At 35.3% G+C, this 17,636-nt stretch overlaps 1 protein-coding gene across 2 annotated transcripts; it reads left to right on the top strand.

The window, feature by feature from the left end:
* Nucleotides 1-2,680: 2,680 nt before the first annotated feature.
* cpsf4 (cleavage and polyadenylation specific factor 4) lies at nt 2,681-16,473 on the top strand. Of its 2 annotated transcripts, none has more exons than XM_039775698.1 (8): nt 2,681-2,919; nt 4,529-4,579; nt 8,424-8,576; nt 9,579-9,674; nt 9,800-9,893; nt 10,699-10,771; nt 12,633-12,803; nt 14,252-16,473. In XM_039775698.1, the coding sequence occupies exons 1-8, from the start codon at nt 2,817-2,819 to the stop codon at nt 14,318-14,320; spliced, it is 810 nt and encodes a 269-aa protein (XP_039631632.1). In that variant the 5' UTR covers nt 2,681-2,816; the 3' UTR covers nt 14,321-16,473. The 2 variants fall into 2 exon arrangements, with proteins under 2 accessions (XP_039631632.1, XP_039631633.1); XM_039775699.1 differs by having other exon boundaries at nt 12,678-12,803.
* The last annotated feature ends 1,163 nt before the right edge of the window (nt 16,474-17,636 follow it).

Genomic DNA, 17,636 nt, shown 5'->3' on the forward strand with positions numbered 1-17,636 from the left:
TTATAATCTAAACATCATTCACATATTAGTATTAGTTCACAATTCCTTAAGATTTATAGACAAATGTGATGTTTAAAAGAATAGATGTTATTCCTGTAAGCCTTTGTGAATTTGTTAGGAGTTTTCAAAAAATGTCTTCCAAAATACATTTTATAAAGCATCAAAAAATTAACACATTTTCAATATTGACAGCAGCATTTTCCAATCAAAAGTTGTCAAACAAACGATCTTTATAAAAATAAATTGTCCTTATTGCCTTCTACTTTTTAATTAAAGTAAGGAGTGCAAATAAAAGTAAAACTTAATTTTGACAACTCTAAAACAAGGAATATTATTGGACAATTTGTTTTTGTGGATGTACCTATTACTAGAAAAAGATAAAAAAAAATATTCTTTGCCATGTGTAATCTTCCAAACCCAGCAAAATATTACAGTCCTTAAATAGATAGATAGATAGATAGATACTTTATTAATCCCAAGGGGAAGATATTAATATTAATAATTTTAATAAATATCTTTTTAGATGTGATTTATAACTTTTTGTATACATACAGGTAGCCAAAATGAATGTAGTAGAGATTCCTCATTGTTTTCACAACATACCCATAACTTATTTTGTTCCTTAATGTATTTAGAGAGAGTCAATCTTACAGGGTAAATTTTGTGTATGATTTTAAAAATAATTACCTTCTCTTTACTTGTGTGGCAATATCTACTAGGAACTGAACAAATGACTTTACAATTTAAAATACCACATTTAGCATTCCAATAGGAGATTATGAAGGAATATAACACGGGTTTAATAGATTCTCAGTCGGTTTGTTGTTACATTTACAGTCTTATAACCTTAAGTCATCTACTGAACAAATACTTAGGAACACCTGTACACCTGCTTATCCATGCAATTGTCTAATCAGTCACTCATTTGGCAGCGGCACATTGCCGAAAATCATGCAGTGACAGTCAGGAGCTTCAGTTAATGTCAACATAAACACCAGAATTAGGAAAAAATGTGGGCTCAGTGATTTCAACCGTGGCATGAGATGGGCTGGTTTGAGTTTTCTGTAATTTTCACATGCAACAGTTTCTAAAGTTTACTGAGAATGGTGCACAAAACAAAAAACTTCTAGTGAATGGCAGTTGTTTAGGTAAGAGGTCAGAGGTGTATGGCCACACTGGTTCAAGCTGAAAGAAAGGCCATGGTAACTCAGATAGCCAGTCTGTACAACTGCGGTGTACATAAAAATCATCTCAGAATGCACAGCATGTCAAACCTTGAGGCGGATGGACTACAACTGAAAACAATGTCGGATTCCAATCCTGTCAGCCAAGAAGAGCAAGTTGAGGCTGGAGTGGGCACTGGCTCACGAAAACTGGACAGGTGAAGACTGGAAAAATGTAGCCCACTTTGATGAACCTTGATTCCAGCTGAGATGCACAGATCAGAATTGATGGCAACAGCATAAATCCATATACACGTCCTGCCTTGGGTCAACAGTCCAGGCAGGTGGTGATGGTGTAATGAATGGTATGAAGAATGTTTTCATGGCACACTAATAATATCAAATCAATCATCTTTTAAATGCCATGGCCTATATGGGTATTTTGTTGCTATACATGTGCAACCTTTCTTAACCACAATTTACCCATCTTCTAATTGCTATTTCTAGCATGATAATGTACCCTGTTGCAAAGCAAACTTCATCTCAAACTGGTTTCTGAAACATGGCAATGATTTCAGAGCTGTTCAGTCGCCTCCAAAGTCACTGCATCTGAATCCAATAGAGCACCTTTAGGATGTGGTAGAACAGGTGACTTGCAACATGAATGTGCAGCTGACAAATCCACAGAAATTGTATGATGCAGTCATGTCACCATGGACCAGAATCTGAAAGGGATGATTCTAACATCTTGTGCAATCCATGCCATGAAGAAATGAGGCCGTTTTGAGAGCAAAATGAAGCCATACTCAGTACTAGCATAGTGTGTAAAATATTTTGCTAATTAGTGTGAATACCAATCCACTGTAAGCAATGAAGAAACATTTAAATTACTCTCATTTATATGAGTGTTGACTAAATATCAAAAATAGCCCCAAGACAATAACAAATGAAAGTAGACTCACAGGGTATGAAATGCCTTTAAAAATTCACTGCAAGAATATTCTTTACCATCCGTATTTAACAGCTGTAATATTAAAAGAATATTGTTATACCACCTCTGCAGAAACGTTTTAATTTTATAATCAATAACGAAATATGGAGTGGGGTGAAAAATGTGTTTATATAAAAAAGGTCCAGGAGAATAATACCTTCAATGTTGGCTGGATAGTTTATTTGGGATTTTGTTTATGTCAAAATTACATTTTACTAATAATTTCAAAGTATGCTGAGATGTGACGTACGTTTCTTTACACAGCAAACAATAAACTCTAAGCAAAGTCTGTTTTTCATTTTTTTTCAATAAAAACTGAATGATATTAATGAATTTACCCCCACAATCCAGCTTTTGCAAAGCATGAAAAAATAAAAAGTCTTATAAAAGTCGATACCAACTTTCTGAAAAAAACCCAAGCACAGCAAGAGGCTCCACTCTGGCAGTTTAACCGCCGTCTAACCCATCCGCACATGCGCACAAATGCGGGAATCGTGCCGCCATTGATTGGAAACGTCTTGAAAGGTCAAAGGTTAGAGTGCGCTGCGTGCGCTTCTCGATGCTCTGGTCGAATTTGAAAGGAGGGCGACTTTCGCTAGCGTGTTAATTTATTTTAACTGTTTTTTTTCCGTTATACTTTTTTTACTCAACAGACGAAGAAGATGCAGGATATAATCGCCACCGTGGATCACATTAAATTTGATTTGGAGATTGCTGTGGAGCAGCAGCTGGGAGCGCAACCTTTGCCGTTCCCTGGCATGGACAGTGAGTGACAAAACCTAGGGCAAGAAGTCGGAGAATCTGTCGGAAGATCAGCAGCTCACATCGCTAACTTGTTCCCTTCCCCTGCAGCGCGCGATACTGCGATTGAGTCGCCGTGTAGAAGCGGACGCACGTAGGGCTGTGCGACCACAACTGAGAAAAGCACTTCTAGATTTGGTTAAATCTGAGTTCTTTATAGCAAGAAATGAGGCAACGTTAATTATCAGGGCTCATCTGTTGACCTGTACACCTTTTTGTTTCCTCTTATATTTTTTCTTTAAAAAAAAAAAAAAGAGCTCGACCAACAGCCAAATAAAATAAAAGCTAGGGCTAGTGAAACATACTCTAACAGCGTTTATTACTGATTCGTCAAGCTTGTTTGCAAAGAAGTAAAGGAAAAAAATAACAGTGATCAATGTCATAGTGAGATATGGATAAGAAATATATATAAATTTCCATTTATATAGTTATGCTTAGCCAGCCTTGCATGAAATGCCAGTCTAGTGAAGGGCACAGTCACACGTATATCTATACTTAGTCAATGTATCAAAAAAAAAAAAATCCACATGCTGTGTTTTCCTAGTTATTGCATCTCAATTTTTAAATCACCTTGAGTTAACTTGTTAATTGTATATATTTACAGAAATAAATTTCATTGTTGCCATACTGTGAATCAATAAAGCATTTATTTTTCACTTAATTAGTCAAAGTGTACTTGTTATATAAGCATGTGGCAATCATATTGTCTAGCCTAGTACAAATTTACATGGGATGTGATTGAGTGTGTAAAATAAAAAAACATCAGACACGTGAGATCTTAAGGTTAAAATTGAGTTTCCATGTCAAAAAAGTGCATTTTGTGAAATTTTGAGTCCACTAATACACCCGTCTTCTGTATCAAAAAAATTAAATCTATTACATTTTACATCATAAATCAACATCAAACGTGATAAAGCAGACAAATGAGAAGTGCAATAAAGCGGCTACAGAGCCATTTGTGAAATGAAAATAGCAATTCATTTCAAAGTTATTAAACATACCCACTTTTTTAGTTTTGTTTTTGGAGGCAGTAACATTTTGGTTCAGCTATTTTACTGAATAACTGTTTGTAGTAATTACAAATATACTCTGCTGTAAGGCGTAGCCATTTAGATATAAAATCCAAAGTCATTAATTTAACTCAAGAATGGCCTTGTGAATTATTCATTTAGCTAAAACATTTCTGCAAAGTTATGATTTTTTTCATTTTTAAAATCATTTTATTGGTTATTTGGAAGTTTTGATAATCCAGATTGGTATATAGAATGTGGTAGTGTATTATTGAATGCTGTTTTCTGCATGTGTAATGAATGTTCAGGTTTTTTTTATATATAATAATAAATTTTATTTATATTGCACTTTATATTTAACAACCTCAAAGTGCTACAAAATAAGAATAAATTAACAAACAAGATAATCTATAGATATAATTTAACAAAATGCCTTTCTAAAAAGATAAGGTTTTAGGTTTCATTTAAAAGCGTCTATATAGTGTGTAGTGCATTTATAAAAGTGGTATTGTTCTTTTTTTCTATTTCAAGTGTATTAATACTGGGTTCTTTTTTTCATTTAGAATCAGGAGCTGCTGTCTGTGAATTTTTCCTGAGGGCAGCATGTATAAAAGGTATATGGGCTGTATTTATTAAAGTTTGCACAATTTTTTAGTCACGCGAATAAGCCTTTATTTCTGTTTCTTATGTCTGCAGTGATTTTATAACCACTGTGTTATTATTTCAAAATTATTCATGTTTGAGTGCAGGTAGATCAGGTGACTTTGTGAAGGTTGCTGTTGTGAGTTAAAGATGCGCTTTAGTGCCTGTTTTTAATGTGTTGGGCCACTTCACCTGCACTAAGTACAATTAGAAACAGAGCTTCATGTAGCATTAACACAAGGTACTAATTGCTGGAAAGGTACATTCTGTACTCCACTTTAGATTGTTATTCTAATTTAAATTTGTTTTAATATTTTTATGTAAGTTATCAAGCATATTTCATCTTGACTTATTTTCAGTCTGCCTTATTGAAATGAATCTTGTAAACACAATCATAATAATAATTGTGAGGTAAACGTTGAAAGGGAACTCCTTGGCCCTCCTCAACCCTATTGGATTTATCAAATTTGCAAAATGAATAAATTTGTGAAAGACAAAAACAGCACAGCATACTTCTCTTCTTAATGATTAATTGTAACTTGACAGCAAAAATGTGAAATTACCATTTTTTCATGGTATGCTTGTGACTACATTACTACCCCGAATTCCCTGATTTTCCCTAACCTCCCAAAGTATTTCAGGTTAAGTCAATTGCTGTCATTATGTTGATTTCCTTTAACAGATCTTGATGGATGGATGGGTGAGAGAGAGAGTGTACATGCCCTGTGATGGACTGGTGTCCTGTTGCGTATTTATTCTTTCATTATAACTGAAGTTACCAAGATAGACTGCAATAAGTATATTGGTTTGGAAAAACAAATATAATCCTGTTTTATTTTCAGAAATAAATTAGTATTAGAAATGGGTCAGGGTGTAATGCCCCATGGACTTTTCTGTCAGAAAATATTGAAGCATAATCTGTTTTCAAGCATGTGGCCACTTTTTATGTAATTTACATCAAACTTCTATTCACTATTTTTTCTTTACCTAGAAAGTACTTTACAGGAAAACAAATGATATGAAATGGTCCATACAGTACCTCAATGTAAATTTTCACTTTAGTGATAACATAGGAAATCACTCAATAGATGATTTAACAATACAACACAATTGATAGAACTGTACAATAATAGACAATCAAATACTTTCACTTATATGATATTACTAGCAGAATACCCGTGCTTCGCAGCGGAGAAGTAGTGTGTTAAAGAAGTTATGAAAAAGAAAAGGAAAAATTTTAAAAATAACGTAACATGATTGTTAATGTAATTGTTTTGTCATTGATATGAGTGTTGTTCTCATATCTATATATATATCTATATCTATATATATATATATATATATATATATCTATATATTATATACATATATATCTATATATTATATATAGCAAAATACCGCTTAGCAGCGTGAAGTAAAAAGAAAAGGAAACATTTTAATAATAACGTAACATGATTGACAATGTAATTGTTTTGTCATTGTCATGAGTGTTTCTGGCATATATATATATATATATATATATATATATATATATATATATATATAGAAATATATACATACATACACACACACACATATACTATGGGGTGCCAAACAGGCAAGTAAATTGATTTTGTGAATATATAAATTCAGCGTCAGAATATATAAAGTCAAAACTTGAATATATAAAGTCATTCCGAATATATAAAGTCAAAACTTGAATATATAAAGTCATCGCTGGAATATATAAAGTGAAAACTTGAATATATAAAGTTCTGTGAGTATTTGGTGGCAGCATCACAAAGTCGCTTCCTTAACACTGCGTGCGTTAGCCGCGGAGCTCAGCTCAGAGCGAAATGTGGTGAATGGGAGGGGAGATGATGACGTGATTTCCCCCACCCGCCTTAACTGTCAAACCCCCACAAACACAGTCTCTTGGAATTTGCATAAGCACAGCCCTTCACGCAATTTTAACTTAGTTACAAAGTGATCAAAACTCTCGTTTATATCCTGCGTGCTGTCATTACACTTGTATCCCGCATTACCCGTGGGCATGACAAACGCCAGCGGCAGCCTGTCTATGAACTTAATTTAAAGTTGAGGTTTACACCGTGCTTTGTTTCCGAAGTAGCAGCACTCATGAATATGGTTGTATATGTCATTCGCTCGCTTCTTATTGTTTTGCTGCCTTCTCAATTGTTTAATGCATGTTTTCTTCAGCGCTTTTTGGAGCTCTTCCTGGTTTTCTACGCACTGCGTTGACAGTCAGTTCACGTGATTACGTGGGAGGCGTGATGATGTCACACGAAACTCCGCCCCCCACGGCTTTCGAGCTCAACTCCATTACAGTAAATGGAGAAAAATAGCTTCCAGTTATGACCATTAGGCGTAGAATTTTGAAATGAAACCTGCCCAACTTTTATAAGGAAGCTGTAAGGAATGAGCCTGCCAAATTTCAGCCTTCTACCCACACGGGAAGTTGGAGAATTAGTGATGAGTGAGTGAGTGAGTCAGTCAGTCAGTCAGTGAGGGCTTTGCCTTTTATTAGTATAGATGTATACAAATAAATGTAAAGTAAAATGAAGAGGATATTGAATTAAATGAACACTCCCAATATGTATTTTAAAAGATAGACACTTTGGGTCAAGTGAAGTAAACAAGGTACATAGACAGATTGCTACAAGGGTGGCTGAATGTGCTTGTCTACATTGGCTTTTTTTGTTAATTTCTTTCTCCTCATCATACAAAATGTGTGCTGGTAGGGAAAACAAGTTGTCAACTATCATCACGTATACATTTTCTTGAGTGTGTGCGTCCATATATTTTGAAATAAATTAGGTATCCCTAAAACTAATCATGAAACAATTTTGCAAATCAATCATGGCTAAACAGAGCAAACTCTGAAGATCCTAGTTAAAAACAATTTCCAAGACATTTGTCATTGTAAATAGGGTATTGAAATAAGTACTGGACCAAAAACAACAGACCTGGAGCATGTAATAAGACAAAAATTATTGCAAAATGTTTGAAAAAGGTCAGTCAGTTTTTACAGAAGTTATCATTACGCATAGGTTTCCTCAGACACACAAACCCCCCAGAAACCATGTTAAAATCAAGTTTTCTTGGCATTGCGAATATCACAGAATCAGAATCTGAACCTAACTTGACAGTGAATTTTTGACACTGTCGCCAAACATTGAAGTAAAAACAATCTTTAGTCTCAGCATTTTTTGTATATCACCATTTTAGCCAACATAATCAGCAAGCTGTGAGATTTTGATATCAAGTTAACATTACCGCCCCTGCGGCTTGTTTAGTGCAGAAATGTCTTACAGATCGAGCTTCCCAAATTATTATCAAGACTTCATAATAAGCTTTGTGGTGCTTAATGCAAGTTTAAGAGTTTAAACATAGAGTGGAGTGTTTTTGTTACTTTAACAAGCTTTAGTTTAAAGCTTCTTTCCAAGGAAACGATATTGGTCCCCATCATTGGTAGTGCAGTAGTAAGAAGACATGTCAGATTAATTCTTCGTTTTTTTGGAAGATGGCTTCCAAATACTTGTTTTGTGTCAAGTCTAAAAGTGTGACATGTTAAGTTCACAAATATTCCCAGTGTAAGTAATACACAAAAAACAGCATAGTTTTTTTCGTAGAGCACCATTTCATAAGTGATCACCTTCCTGTGTAAGCTTCAGTTATCCTAACATACCTACTTTTGTAGGGCTGGCAGATTTGCTCAGGGTTGCTTTATGATTTTGTAGTTATACTTAGCATGCATTAATCCTTACTTTTTATTTATGTAACGTGTGCTTCAATGTATTTACCACATGACTACAGGTGGCATGTGCCCGTTCCGCCACATCAGTGGGGAGAAGACTGTTGTTTGCAAGCATTGGCTGCGTGGACTGTGTAAAAAGGGAGACCAGTGTGAATTTCTTCATGAGTATGACATGACCAAAATGCCAGAGTGCTACTTTTACTCAAAGTTTGGTAAGTTGTTTACTCCACTTTCTTATCTATTTTTTTTTACCTTTGTATTATTGACATGTGTGACACTCGGCTGTCTTCCTCGCTGTCTATTTCTTTTTGTTGTCCTTCATGTAATTTTTTAATGAGGCTTTTTTTCTGTAGTAATGCCTCCAATATTTTTTTCAAATGAATTACTTGATATTATTATAGGCAGATTATATATTGCTCTCTGAAGTGGGCCTATAAAACTGCCTGTACATTAATAGAGTTTCAGGTGAAACGTTTTATTGTGCACGTGCTGTCTAGAGTTGTTAATTAAAAGAAACAAATATTGTGATTGATAACTTTTTGGGCAGACATTTAGTTAGCAGTGTTTGGTGCAGGTGTTTACAGGGCTGTGGAGTCGGAGTCGAGGAGTCAGAGACAATTTTAGGTACCTGGAGTCGGGGTCGGAGTCAGCAAAAATGTACCGACTCCTAATAAATTTAAATTGTAATGAAAAAAATATACAGCAAGCTCAAATGTCACATTTCACAATTGCAAAATTAAGTACTTATCTGATGTAAGAATAAAGCCCAGTGCATAGTTGTGCTACTACTAGTGTGAAGTTCAGCTGAGCTATTATACAACCTGACCTTCACGTATGGTAATGTGTATTATGGTACATTACAAAAAGGGTTTTCATTTTATTTCAGATATAATGTGTTTAACAAGTTCAAATGAGTGTAAACAAGTGTAATGACGTAGGTGGAGGTGTGTGCTGTGGCCTGATGTGTGTTCAGGGGTTCTTGTCTTTTGTTTAAACTGGCCAATACGGTAGAGAGTCAGCTTCCTAGCCAGTAGTTCTGTGGTTAAATGACGTGTATGTTGCCTTCCTTTAATCAACATGGAAAATACATCAGCATATTAAATACGGAGGAGTCGGAGTCAGAAGTACCAGAATGTCAGAGTCGAAGGATTTATCTACCGACTCCGCAGCCCTGTTTGTGTAATCCAATATAATTAACATTTTGTTATATACAGGGGAATGCAGCAACAAGGAATGCCCATTTTTACACATTGATCCCGAGTCCAAAATTAAGGACTGTCCATGGTATGATCGAGGATTCTGCAAGCATGGTGAGACACTTTGCTGTACTTTGCCATTTGTATTAGTAAGCATTATTGTTAGTATTCGTTGTTAATACTGATGAGCTTTTTACCTGTTTTTTGTCATTAAATGCTCAATTACTTGTGTCCCTCAGGCCCTTTGTGCAGGCACAGACACACCCGGCGAGTCATCTGTGTGAACTACCTGGTTGGGTTTTGCATAGAGGGTCCTAATTGCAAATTCATGCAGTAAGTATATTGGTTATGACTCAGATTTTTCCCCTTCTTTTGAATCACCTTTTTGTTCCTGGTGTTTTTTTTTTGTTTGCCAACTAATTCAGTAATGCTTTTATATTTCAGTGTTATACATTTTTGCGAAAACAAGAAAATTAGTCTTGATGCACTTTTAGCTGCATAAGAACAACTCAGTAGTTCAAGTACTGTAAATGAAGATAGTAAATTTCTTATGAATGACAATGAAGGGGAACAGGGAAACACTTTTCCCCACAAAAATGCCTAGTCATACTGAAGAAGATACTTCTGGTTGTTAACTAATTTAAAAGTATTAATTAAATCCTCTCCTCTTAATTTTCATATGGTATTGGGGAAATAAGTGTGAATATGGGCTTATGCATGAGTTGTCTTTGCGATGGGCTGACTCTCAGTCCAGGGTTGGTTCTGGCCTTGAGCCTCATGCTGCTGACATTGGCTTTTGGCTCCTTGTCACCTTAAACTAGATTTCACAAGTCTGAGATTGTTGTGAAATATTATTAAGGAAAAAATAATAAACACCTGTGGCTAACAAATAAGTAGACTGCTCATTTTATGAATTTAGGTGGAGAGGACTGCCACTTACAGTCTTGTACAAGTGAAACCATCCTTCTTGTGTGCTTCTACTTGGTAGCTGAGCTGTGGTTCACACTGGCACATACTGAAGCAGCCTTTTATTTGTCCATATTTGAATTGGCTCTCAAATGCCTTTCTGTCCATTGGTATTTTTTGCTTTGCATCAGCCAGAAGTCTGTAAGACTCACACATCTCTTCTTTCATGCAGCCCACGTTTTGAATTGCCAATGGGCACTGCAGAACAGCCACCTTTACCTCAGCAAGCACAGACACAGCAGAAGGTAAGTAGCTATTTGTGGCTTTCAACAAATACCCTTTTTGGTGCATTAGAGTCATTCATTATTAGGCAAATTGATGAAAGAAAGTGTAAACGGACATTGGTGTAGCAGGGGTAAGTATGCCGTTTACTGTAGGTTAGGGGTATTGATTACTACAAAGACTGTTATTACAGTATTATGTTATCTAGCTCATCTGGTCATTAAATGATTTCGATTGGTATGGAAAATAACATAAGAATATCATTCCCTGTAGAGATTAGGAAACATCACTTTTGGTGAATTATACTTTTTATCAGCTCTTAAGTCACTTGCTTTCAGCAAATGAGAACATTACTACTAGAGTTTATTTGAAAATAGACATGTATGATAACAATTAAATAGTTTAGCTGTGTCTTGATCTGTGTTTCATTGCTTTTCAATATAACTATGCAGTCAACAAGTGGTTATCATATTGCTAGCATCATAAACATGTTGCACATCCACAGGAATATAAGTAGGAGCAAAGAAAAAGGTACAAGTAGGATCACCAAAACTGAATGACTAAGCTTTCTCAAGTGATCAGAAGATTCTACCTGACCTTATGGGGGATCTAAAGTATCTATCTAATCTATCTATCTATCTATCTGCACACTTTGTAAACAGTCCTTAATAGTAGATTTCCTTTCAGTGATAGGAAAATTGTTTGTGTCGGAATCACCTTGAGAAGGTGAAAAACCCATTAAAATCACGTAGACTATAGTATCACCATTTTGGGAATTATTCTAGAATGTGGCTGTACAGAATGACATCGAGTCTATTATTTGGAAAGTTTGCTAAAATTGAATTACATTTTATGTTTTGATTTTTCTATACTTGTCAGCAAAATCTCTCTGTTGACAATATTGAATGTGTTCTCTTTAGATCAATTAAATAGAATTAAACATGCACTTGTTCTTACCAGGCTTATACTGTATATACTGTAGAAATTACTTTAAATATCCACAAGTTATTACATAAGTCTAATCCATGGAGACATATGAGGTATAAGCTGTGTGACAACGGTTTATTTTAAACTTTCTTTGTCTCTACAGTGGGCTTTCAATTTTAAGAAACCTAACATGAATTAAATAGAGATGGTTGTAGAAAAAGATTTCCTGCATTTCATATGGTTGTATATGTTTAAAATAGGAATAAGTTATAAGTTTATCAGTGTGCAGAAAGTCCTAAATACAGTATTTAATATCATAACTCGGTGCCGCACGATCATTGTATTCCAATAAGCAATGGTGCTGCTAGACTGGGTGGTCCGTTCTCTGTACAATTGTTGCCAAGGGAAAAAAAAGGCATTACTTATGTAATTTTATTTCCTTTATATTGGTTATACAAAGAGCGAACCCTCAATATTTTTGAGGTCAGGGATGTAATGTGAATACCACTACAGAAATAATGATTGTCAATGATAAACACTGACTTTTGCTTGTGAAAGGTAAAAACAAAAAAACTTTTGAAATTTTGTAATGCAACAAGTATTAGAACAGGTTTGGAATTGTAATGCTAGATTCTTGAAACAGAATAATACAATAGGTATATATCTACGCCTAGAATTCAGACCAGAATCTAAGCCTGGGCTGATGTTGCAGCATGCAGGCAAAGTGAAATTTTGTAGTTTTTAGTTGAGTAGTGCAGCAATTTGACAAGTCAATCACAGGCTTCATTTTTTATTCTGTCTTTGCATGTCATCATATTTTTATGCACATTATTAAAACATTTTGTAATGATGCTTGATGCGCATCTATTACTCCACATTCTCCACCATCATACTGTGCTGTCAGCAGCCATATGTAGATTTGGTATTTAGAAAGAGCCTACATTTGACTTTCAACAGCAAAACCTTCCAGTAACAACTCAGAGGTCATCTTCTCTGATCCAGTTAACAAGTGCCAATGCTATGTCCAACCAGCAGAGGACGCCACAGTCGATTGGAGTGATGCAGATACACAGCAACAGCACGGGAAGCAGAGGACCAAGGCCTTTGGAGCAGGTTACCTGCTACAAGGTAAGCAAACCGCAGGGCTCATTCACTCAGGCTTTGTAATTCCGGTGACTCACAGAGCACTCACTGATTGATTACTTTGAGAACTTAGTGTTACAAATCTGCCATTCTTCAGGCATAATTCTAAAAGAACTGGACTAACCCAGTTACAGTGAATTAGTATTTACATTCATGTTTGTTAAGGTAGTCTATAGTCATAGTCATAGTCTACCATCACCTTTAATCATTCTTATATGTTATATCTTCTTTAACAATTTACAGGTAAAGAATCACGAATGGTGGTTAATTTAATTTGACATATTTATAATAATAAATAACACATATCATTTATATAGCACCTTTCCCATGCTCAAAGCACAAATATTTTATAATTATTATCACAGTTTATTACTTGGAAAGATGGAAGAAAATCTAAGACAGAAAAAAGCACAACACAAATTCATGTAGGTGTCGCATTCATTCAGACGCTCAAGAGACACTTCAATATGTAAACAGGTGTCCTGTCGTAGGAAGGTTCTTCCCATGCTCCCATTGCAGCTGGACTAAAATGTGGATTTTCTTAACCTTGGATTATATAGAGAATGTATAGAAAGTAGATGCTGTGAATTAAATTAATTTGTAAAAGTCATGAGAAAAACAGCCCCCATAGTTTAGTTCAGGAGTAGTTAGCTTAAATGGAAAGGTGTCGAATGAAGTCCCTTAGCTTCTTCCAAATCAGATCCTTCCAAAAGTGATTTTATTACTTTTTGATGTAGAAATCATGCATGAAATATACCTAAATATTCTGGTAACCACTAAAATTGGCTTATCACATAATGGGAGCAAGGCCCTTAATGTTTACAATTGCTTACGAAGCATATAGCACAATAATACTCTGTTAAGAAGGCTGTCATGACCACAACATTGCCACCTTACATATTCTTTATTGCCCGTTGGAATTGTATAATGCCTTGAGATTCTCCAGATAGTGACATCTTGTGACTGCATTTTGAGTTTGACATCTGTAGCTCAAAATTTGAAAGACAGATGAAAATTCTTCCATGTCTAATGAACAGCTAGCAAGTCAGGCAGGCAGTGTGGCGCAGTGGTTAAGGGTTTGGACTTCAAATTCTGAGGTTGTGGGTTCATATCCCACCACTGACAATGTGTGACCCTGAGCAAGTCACTTCACCTGCCAGTGCTCCAATTGGAAAAAAGGTAAGAAATGCAAACAATTGTATCTCAAATGTTGAAAGTCGTGTTGGATAAAGGCGTCGGCCAAATAAATAAATGTAAATGTGAGTCTGTAGTTTGGTATTAGCTATACGTAACACTGGTAAGACTTTTATGTATATATTACATTATTTTCATCTCAGGGTTTCAATCTTTGGGAGGATTTTTTTTTTTTTTATTATTAACTGTTTTTAGAATTGTGTCCATCCTCATTTTCTAAACCTCTTTCTCCTGAACAGTGTGGTGACAAAGGACACTATGCAAACAGATGTACCAAGGGGCACCTGGCATTTCTCAGTGGGCAATAAAGATAACATCATAGCCTCAACGTTATGATTTTTGTTTTCAGTTTTTGGAAAAAACTGTTTTATCTTTTTTTTTTTTTTTTTCCTGAGCAAAGGAAAACTTTATTTTTCAACTCTGGATGTCGATTCTCTACTTTTTATTTTTATGGCAAGAGGACAGTCTGAAATCAAATGAATGTGAACCGAACTCTATGAAACATTCTGTTCTCATACAGAGTCATTATTTTTTTGAGGTGCTGAAGAATGAACATGAGCTACCCAATTGCATATGCTTGAGATTTATAGACTGTGGTCACAGTTTCAGACTGTGCCAAGGAAAAAACTACAACATGATTATTAACTAATTTCATTTTTACCTTGGCAGTTTTATGTCATTGGTCAGACATGAGAGGTGCAAATTCTATAAATGCCACAGGACTGATCTCACTGCCTCTTCTGTCCTGATAATGTGTTCACTGGCTGATAATAAAATGTTGTTTTTTTAGGTATGTGTGAGTCACTGTGAATATCGAGCCCTTATTCATCTTTTTAGAAACAGCATTCAAATTATAACCTGACCTAAATGTCCTAATTTCTAGTTTTAGCCTTTAGTAGAGAAAGGGTTTATTGCAGTTTGCAACAAATTTTCATACATTTTGCAATTAAAATGTTATTAAAACCGAGCTGTCTTATAAATATGGAAGTGTATTAGGGCCACAGAGAAGAAAACAAAAAATAGATAAACATTCATCCCCTCAGGTATGTCTGTAGTAGCAGGCTGGCTGTTGTCTCATGTTAGCCATTATGGATGCAATGAGAAGTGAAGCAAAATGGCACCTTTTATTGGCCAACTGAACAGTTTACAATATGCAAATCTGTTTAGTTAAACAATAAAAGGTGTCATTTTGCTTTACTTCTCTTTTCATCCCCTCAGAGAAATTCAGACGTCCAATAGCTCACACACATAAGTAAAGATTGTTAAAAAATATTATACAAGCAAGAAGAATAAACATAAGTAAATAGCAAGAAAGTACTAATGGGTCAGTTATTTCAGTGTTGGAAAGTAGAGTGGTGACCATGTCATGAATCATTTGTATCGACAACAGCGTTCTAAAATCTCCCGGCAGTATGATCTTCTAAAGCTCTGCTGCACAGTGAGAAAAAGCGACTGCTACGTTTACTTCTCTGACCCACCAAAGGGGTTCCACTTTAATGTCGTAGTTTATTTAGTCTCTAAAGACAAAACTTCAACTTCAATTTTGAAATTCTCACTTTAATCACATAGTTTATGTTGTCATTAAAATAGAATGTTGTAAACTTGGTCTTAAAATAGATGTTGAATTCACTAGCGTTTCTCAAACCCCATTGTAACTAAAGTAGCATGTTTAATGCTTCGCACTCTGTGCTCCCTGACCCAGTCGTTGTGTAAACACGGACCTCCTCTTGTACAGAGACGAGCCACGGGCAGTGTTCGCCACACAGAATACTATAAATTCATGATGTTACAGCTCTGTAAGCATTTAGAGGCCTAAGATTCAAAGCATTCAAAGTGCTACTTTAGTATGATGGGCTATGAGAAACTGGTAAATTAAACATAGATTTTAAGGGGCAGTTTACAACGTTTTACTTTAATGATGAAATAAACTTCAGGATTAAAGTGGAAATTTCGAGATTTAAGTCAAAATGTCGACTTTAATAACTTAATTATTTTTTTCTCTTATACCCTAATATGCTTCTGTAAATAAAGTCGAATAGTAGCCATAAGGATATTTTTAATGTTTTTTTATAATTTTTATTTCTTCCCTTCTGTTACAAATTGCTCAAAACATCTTTTAGTTTTTAAGAGGTGATTTACTACTTAAATTCACAGGCATTAACTCAATAAAAGCCTAATTATCACTGCAATTATGAACCGGTTGCATGTTCATAAGAAGGCGCACAGAATTGTTCTAATTGGTTATTCTGTATTTTATACTTAATGTGAAACAAATGGCAGCTCAAGTGACTCTTAAACTGATGTGACACTTCTGGCATCAGTGGAGCAATGGCTGTGTTCTATGTGAATTGTTTTATAAGGGGTTTTTCATTTTTCAATTGACACAACAATACTATGTCACAGTAAAGGCATTCTACGATTGTTAAACTATTCTTTTGTAAATAAATATTTCTAAAATGCGTACCTGAGAAAAGACTCTTTAAACATTAATGCTATAATTTCCATCATTTAACACAGAGCCATGAAGTGGTACTGATAGTCTACAGTCAACCTTTCTCATACAAAGGATACCCCATTATTTGGAGAGTTGGCTTCTGGGCCACAGACAGTGGCCACTGCTCTCTGACAACAGTCGTGATATCAGGATTTTGTATTGTCCTTTAACTCTGGGACTAAAGTTTACGTTTTGAGATTGAGGAATGTTAGGGATGTGGTTGGTTTGTATATTAAATTTTCCTTTATTGCAAGATCATTTTGAAGCACCTTTTGGTTGTACTTAATTTGCTACAATATACATTAACAAGGAATTCTTATTACACTCCTGTATTTTTTTTATTTCTGTGCAATGAAAATAGTCCCAATTTAATAACCTAGTTATGTATTTCCATGCCAGTTTACCTTTCAAATTTTGCAATATACAAATTTAGACCCATTTTACAATGCATTCTTCATTAAGTAATTGCTGATTTTTGGGAAAACAGCTGTTATTAAAGCAGATTAAATTATAAGTCAGCACTGTTTAAACAATACTCAAATTTGACTCTATTTACAGCTGTTCTAAAAGTATAGTCTTCTCAAAAAAAACCAAAAAAACACTAAAATGTATACTGTTCATAAAACTGAAGGGAACACATAATCATGGCAGCTTAACACCAAGTCATTTAAGCTTCAGGTGTATTAATGTGTCCAGTTAGGAAGCACAAGTGATTGTGAATCAACTTCACCTGCTTTGCTGCAAATGAAGCTGACAACAGGGGCACTGGGAAGGCAACAGCAAGATACCCCCAAAAGGGGAATGAATTTGCAGGTGGTGGCCACAGATAATTCTCTCCATATGCTTCCAGACTTATTCTTCTCTAGTTTTGCAATTGTCCTTGTCACTATTGGTATCATGAGGTGGTACCTGCAGCCAATTCACGTTGCACAGGTAGTCCAGTTCCTCTGGGATGGCACATCCATTAATGCCATTGCAAGGTTTGCTGTGTGTCCCAGAACAGTCCCACAAGCATGGAGGAGATACCATGAGCAAAGGCCATTACATGAGGACAGGGCCGTAGAAAGGGATCAGCCCAGAAGCAGGACTGATATCTGCTCCAACAGGAGAAGCATTGTCAGAGCCTTACA

The sequence above is a fragment of the Polypterus senegalus genome, chromosome 13 (assembly GCF_016835505.1).
Source record: "Polypterus senegalus isolate Bchr_013 chromosome 13, ASM1683550v1, whole genome shotgun sequence".
NCBI lineage: Eukaryota > Metazoa > Chordata > Cladistia > Polypteriformes > Polypteridae > Polypterus > Polypterus senegalus.

What these genes read in the sequence shown, in the direction of transcription:
- cpsf4 (XM_039775698.1), top strand. Translation starts at nt 2,817, where the DNA reads ATGCAGGATATAATCGCCACCGTGGATCACATTAAATTTGATTTGGAG. An exon ending in TCGAGGATTCTGCAAGCATG is followed by an intron (nt 9,675 to 9,799) that starts GTGAGACACTTT and finishes TGTGTCCCTCAG; the next exon opens with GCCCTTTGTGCAGGCACAGA. An exon ending in AGCAGGTTACCTGCTACAAG is followed by an intron (nt 12,804 to 14,251) that starts GTAAGCAAACCG and finishes TCTCCTGAACAG; the next exon opens with TGTGGTGACAAAGGACACTA.